Source organism: Egretta garzetta, unplaced genomic scaffold (assembly GCF_000687185.1).
Source record: "Egretta garzetta isolate BGI_Z169 unplaced genomic scaffold, ASM68718v1 scaffold448, whole genome shotgun sequence".
Lineage (NCBI taxonomy): Eukaryota > Metazoa > Chordata > Aves > Pelecaniformes > Ardeidae > Egretta > Egretta garzetta.
This window is the reverse complement of record NW_009260497.1, coordinates 1,634,359-1,640,514: the sequence shown is the minus strand read 5'-3', so window position 1 is coordinate 1,640,514 and position 6,156 is coordinate 1,634,359. Positions and strand designations below refer to the sequence as shown.

Here is a 6,156-nt window from a genome sequence, read left to right as displayed (position 1 = left end):
TGGAGATGGCCCTGCCGGCCCGGGCGGGGGCGGCTGCGGCCAGGGCCAGCATCTCCGCTTTCCACGCCCCGCCTCCCCCCGGCCTCCGCCTCCACAGACCGCGCGGGCCGCGGAAACGGTTTTAAAAAAAGAGTCACTGTGATTGCTAGGGGCTTTCTCGGAGGAGATGGCCAAGAGCACTGGGCATTTTAAAGCATTGGTTTAGCGCGGGTTGGGATTGACGACTGGGCTATTTCTGAAATACCCACGCGGGGGCAGCATAGCATCACCGGACAGGCGGGCTTTGCTCGGTCCTCGGCTTGTTCCTTCCCAAGACACGTACCACTGCGTCTGCGAGGAGCGGCAAAAGCACCTTGTCCTCCATCACAGGCACTCCGGCTGTGACCGGCTGGTGTCACACGGCTTTCTTTTATTTCACCCTGGCAAGACACGCGTAAAGCACCGTCATCCCCAAAGGGTCAACGCGGCTCCGACCGTGCGGGTATTAAGCAAGGACACCCAAATGGAGTGGACCGCCATGACTTGAAATGCACCCCTTCGGTTTAAGCAAAAAATCAACTTATTCAACGCTTTTGAAGCCACGGCACTGCACAAGGGTTGAAGGCTGGAGACAGCGGGAGTCATCACTGCCCGTCAGCACATCCCAGCGCACCGGTTACCCCGCACGCTGCCGCCGAAGGATGCGATCCCGCTCTACGACTGCTCCCATAACCATCTGACATGCCAGCAGCCATTATTTTTCTTCACTTAAATGCATTTTCTGTATAGTGAGAGCTAGGATAATGCTCTGCACGCCCCTGCATTTGTGCTGCTAAATGAGCAGTGAGACAGAGTGCTGAACAGCTCAGTACCTCTCTTAACTGCCAATTTTTTGCTGCTGAGGTTATTCCCACCACCATTTGCCACCCAGATTTAAAAGGTGGCAGCAACGTGCTCGAGCAGTAAAACCGAAAACGCCAGACAGCAGGCTGGCAGCAAACTGCAAAGTGGAAGATGGCAATTTGACTGACAGCTTTAAACGTCGTCGAGTTCTTCAGTGTGGCGAGCGGCCCTGGCACTGCAGGTTTCCAGTGAAAACTCCTGAAACGCCCAGTGGGGACTCCAGCTCCCTTTCTGTTAGCTTTGACGCTCATGAGAAGAGACAAGCTGACAGCTGCTTGGCTGCCTTCCTTCTCCCTCCTGGCCCCAGAACACAACAATGAATTTATCAACCAAAGAGGAAGGTGAACGGTATTTTCACAGCTTTCACTGATTTAAAGACACCGCAGCTTTTTTTAATGTCACTTCTCCATCTTTTCCATCTCAGTGCTTTGCTGGTGTGACAGCACGGTTAGTGACATGCTGTGCTGTATGAAGTCAACAAGCAAGGGCAGGAGGGTGCAGTCGCAGAAAGCACCGCTGTATTTATTGAACCGCTGAGAACTCAAGCTCAGAAAAATCAGTTTTCCCCATATGCTGCTGGTAACAGAAGGGGAGGAAGGAGCACCCTGTACTGAAGGGGCAGGGATGTCTGACACGAGCTGTCAAATCTGGCTGATATTCAGGAGCACAACATTGAAGTTCTGTGTTGTCTTTAGAAACCCTAACACTTGTCCAAAACATGTGGCAGAGAGTTTTGACTGAAAGCGCCTGAACTCTACAGGAATTCTCCTTTGGTTCACTTTTGTTGCAGAAAGTTTAGCAGCTATTTGTTTTCCAGCCCTCAGTCTGTATTTACAAAGCTCAGAGAGGGTCCTGTGACTGTAAAAGCCAAATCTAGTCCCACAACACCCGCTGCAGAACCAGGCAGGGAGTGTCTGCCCACCCCTCCTCAAACTCTTCCCCTTCCCCAGCGGGACGGAGGAGGCACCAGCAGGGATAAATCAGCTGGAGTTTGCTAGGGGCAAGGGCAGCTCCCCTGTCCCAGTGGCAGCAGGCACCCCCACGCTCCCAAAAATGCTCTGAGCAGGAGAACAGGGCACAAAGAAAAAGGGATGTGAGCTCTCTGATCCTTTCTATTCACATTTAAACTTGGTCAACTCAGAGCTACCTAAGCAAACCTACCTTTTGGCAAACATCTGAGCCCACTGTTCTCGGCCCCTTTGTGACAGTGACATGGATGTGTGAAATGATCCCAAGGGGATTGTCTCCCTGCTCCCAGAGGCACCTTGAGACACAGCCCTTCCTTACCCTTCGCGTGGGGAGTGCAAATGGATTTAAGAGACATTTTCTGGTATGCGTGGGCCTGCTCGCATTTCTATGATGTGGATATGCATTTGTGGGACTCCTGACCATCTTCTCCACAGCCGTATTCCTGTCAGATTTTATAAAAAAAACCCCACTTGTGCAGTTAAAGAAGCAGTTTGACACATACTACGTCATCTTCAGGTGCAGCACATTGTCGTGGTTTAACCTGGCTGGCAACTCAGCACCACGCAGCCGCTCGCTCACTCCCCCCTCCCTCAGTGGGATGGGGGAGAGAATCGGAAAGAAAATAAAAGGTTAGAGCCGAGGGCTGCGATAAAGACAGTTTAATAAGAGAAAATAATAATAATAGTAATAATGAGAATGATAACAGAATATACAGAATATACAAAACGAATGATGCACAATGCAATTGCTCACCACCCGCCGACCGATGCCCAGCCCGTCCCGAGCCGCAAGCAGTCCCCGAGCCGCAAGCAGTCCCCGAGCCGCGAGCGACCGACCGAACTAACTAACCCCCCCCCGAGCATGACGTTATATGGTATGGAATAGCTCTTTGGTCAGTTTGGGTTAGCTGTGCTAGCTGTGCTCCCTCCCAGCTTGTTATGCACCTGGCCGAGCAGGAGAAGCTCAAAAAGTCCTTGAGTAGTCTGAGCACTACTTGGCAACAGCTGAAAACATCAGTGTGTTATCAACATTCTTCTGGTACTAAATCCAAAACACAGCACTATGCTAGCTTCTATGAAGAAAATTAACTCTATCCCAGCTGAAACCAGGACAGCAAGTCACTCCTCAGGTGAGATCCCTCAAAATCTACAAACAGCTCAGCTCATGCACTGTGGTTTCAGGGCACGCTTTGACATGACTCAAGTTCTACCAGTGACCACCCTCTCTGTGCCTGCTTCCATCCACTCTTTCAGCAGCAAGGTGAGCCAGCGCTCAGGGAAAAAGGTTATTTTTAGCAGGATCGGTTCTCCGATCCCCTTCCAGCAAAGAGCTGTACGACTGCTTGGTCTGGCACGGTTCTGGGTAGCACACAGCCAGGAAGCAGGGGTGCAGCGAGGTGGTAGTGGTAAGCTCACCCTGAAAAGCTGCCTGAGACACTGGACGGTCACTCTTGGCAGCAGAGCCGTCTAACTCCTGTTCGCTAATTATTTTTGAGCTGCCTTGCTCCCTAACGGGGTTTCTGTGTGCTCCAGTAAGCAGGGCGGTGTGGAAACAAGAAGAGGCGGAGGCGGAGCTGACAGGTTGGCTCTGCAGCTGCAGACACGTTGGAATCAGAGTGCGTTGCTCAGAAAAGAAACAAACCATCTTTTCATAACTTTCAGAAGTGCAAATTTTTTCCTAGGCGGCAATCCAGTTCAGCCAATGCCAAAGAATCAGCAACCCCTGAGTAAGCATCGCTATTTGCCTTTTACATCACAAGTATCTGTTTGTCAAAATAATCGTCTGTCCTCATCTTGCATTACTCATGGGAGTGGATTTTTCCTTTACATGAATTACACGTGATATCTGTTAGTCATTCGAGGCCGATCATAGGCGGTTTTCATCCTTCTTGCTCAGCATGCTTAAGCAGCACAGGGTAAAAACCTTCCATTTCCCACATGTTTTACAAGAGCTATTGCATTTCTGCTGTGCCCGGCGCATACAAATTCCATTAGCATGTAGTTTGCTAATTTGGTACAACAGCTGATAGGGAACAGAAAAATACTGATTAAAAACATATCAAATGTATCGGGTGACTTCCATTCCATCAATCCTGAAAAGAAACTGTGTTGGTGGATTTATTAAAAAATATTCAAATGCACTTGAAATCAGGAATCTAAGGAACTTCCACTTTTGTGGGTTTTTTTTTAATTTATTTTTTTCCTTTGCCTATTATCTGTTGCAACAAACCGCAGAAATATTAGCATTGAAAAGTCAAACTTGATTAGCACAGATATGGCTAACGCAAAGAGCAGCAGTCTGAGCAACACCAAGTCCACCTTCCCGCAGCAGTGGGACCCGTGGATGGACTTTGGTACTTTGCCCAGCTGGGGAACAGCCGAAGGGTTACCAGCAAGAGATGATTTTGAAGGAGCGAGAGCAGCCCAGTCTGCTCCAGAGACCTGAGCAGTGTAGCCATGAGCACCCATGGTCTGCTCGGGATCAATTTTGGGATTATCCGTAACTCCTGCTGCCAGACAGAATGAAAGTGCTGCTCTGGGACCTATTACAGCAGCTCCTTGCCATGTACGGGTGTTTTCTACTGAGGACTTTTCACTTACCTTTGCTCTTAATCTTTAATCTTCACTTAAATGTTCTTAATCTCCACTTAATCTTTGTTCTTCCATGACACTGACGTCCTAATGGGGGATGTGAGGAAGGAGTGTGATTGAGAGGTAAAACAACTGGGCTGCAAGGGACATTCCCCTCACAGAGCGGCAGTGGCCTTGGCAGATTTGGGTGGAGAAGACAATGCTGGTTAAAGTCCCTTTACGTACTGGTACTTCCTCGTGCTCTTCTCCAGATCCTTTTTAAAATGTAATTTAAAAAAACCTATTGAATTTGCCACTCGGTTGGAAGTTCACAACCTAGAGTATTACGTGTGGCTGTAATCCACCCATGCCTGCAAGGATCAATGAACCCTTTTCAAGGATTTCTCTGCTTTTTCCCCCTCTTCTCTCTTCCCCAGTGCCTGTTATTTTATTACCACCCCCCCTTACAGGAAGTTGACCGCAGTCAGTTCCCTGCAGCTCCTGCCGTGTTTTGGCTCCCGTCACTCCGCTTCACTAATTCTGTGGGTTTTTTTCTTCAGAAAGGAGGAAGGCAAGAGGGAGCTTTCTGACCCACCTCGAGTCTAATGCTCTTTGTGTGGTTTTTGGTCACTCTCTATGGGAGGGACGTATCACCCTGATCCCTTCAGGCTCCTTCCTGTGAGTCTCACAGCACCACAGGCTCTGCAGAAAGAAGCAAAATACTTTGATTATATGCAAATAGGCAGGATCCCAATTCCCATGTAAATGTATTCACACAATGTGTATTATTGACAAAAGGACTGATAAATAACGGTCTCTGCAGAGCGCTTGCAAGTGGTGGATATTGCAGATGCTCCTCATTTTGGCATTTCAGCTGTAAGCAGGCACTTGCTCTGCCAGCACGGCAAAGCACTGCGATGCTGCTGTGCTGTTTGTGTCTTGGTCTGACGACAGTGTTTAAAAAGAAGGAAAGAAATGCTGACAGAGCTCCTGCACAGGAGCAAAGAAGAGTCTGAAGAAAGAAGTCTTCCACGTATCTAGTGGCCTCTTCCTCCTCACTCTTAATTCTGTAGTCTGCACTGTAAATTGAATACTCGTTCTATGCCATTGGCTGTGAGGGCAGCAAGCTGCTCCGATGAGATTAGCTTTTAATAATAGAGCAATTTGCTATATAAATAACTTGCAAGTTCTTGATTTAATGCTGTCTATGTTTTCCTTAGCTTGACATGACAGGGATGTAATTTTAAGCTATTGTTGATTGAAGTGGCCCGGTGTGATTTCCTTTTACTGCGCGTGGCTGTCTTGAGAATTCATATGTGGTGGCTTTTGGCTGTCGTGAAGTCCCTCATCCTGGTCAGATCACTGGACCTATGTGATGTCCCAAGGTGGCTTCGGGAGTGCTTGCCACGGCGCCCATACAGCTCTCCGGTGAAACGGTGTTGGTGGTGGGGTGATCATATGGGAAAATCTCTGTGGGTAGGTGGGAGGAGCTTTCCTGGAAGTCCTCTCCAAAGCTCTTTTCCAGAATTTCTGCAGAAGCTGCTCTCTCAACTTGGCACAAACAGCAGCCTGGGAGTGCTCATCTCCCTCACTGGCTCCAGCAGGGTCTCGTAGATGCTGTTGTTCCTCTTGGCTGGCTCTTTGGAGGGGCTGAACGGGATGCTTCCCAAGGAGAAAACCGAGCCTCTGATGGAGCCTGCATAGGTTTATGGCAACATGCCTGGCTCCATGATGA

At 49.0% G+C, this 6,156-nt stretch overlaps 1 protein-coding gene across 1 annotated transcript in view; it reads right to left on the bottom strand.

Annotated features, from left to right (window-relative positions):
* The window catches only part of TRA2B (transformer 2 beta homolog), a 27,636-nt gene that overhangs the window by 21,178 nt on the left and 302 nt on the right, over window positions 1-6,156 (bottom strand). Inside the window, exon 2 of the mRNA XM_009644430.2 lies at window positions 6,014-6,083. Within this exon, the coding sequence (XP_009642725.2) occupies window positions 6,014-6,083 (70 nt within the window). The remainder of the gene's footprint in view (window positions 1-6,013; window positions 6,084-6,156) is intronic.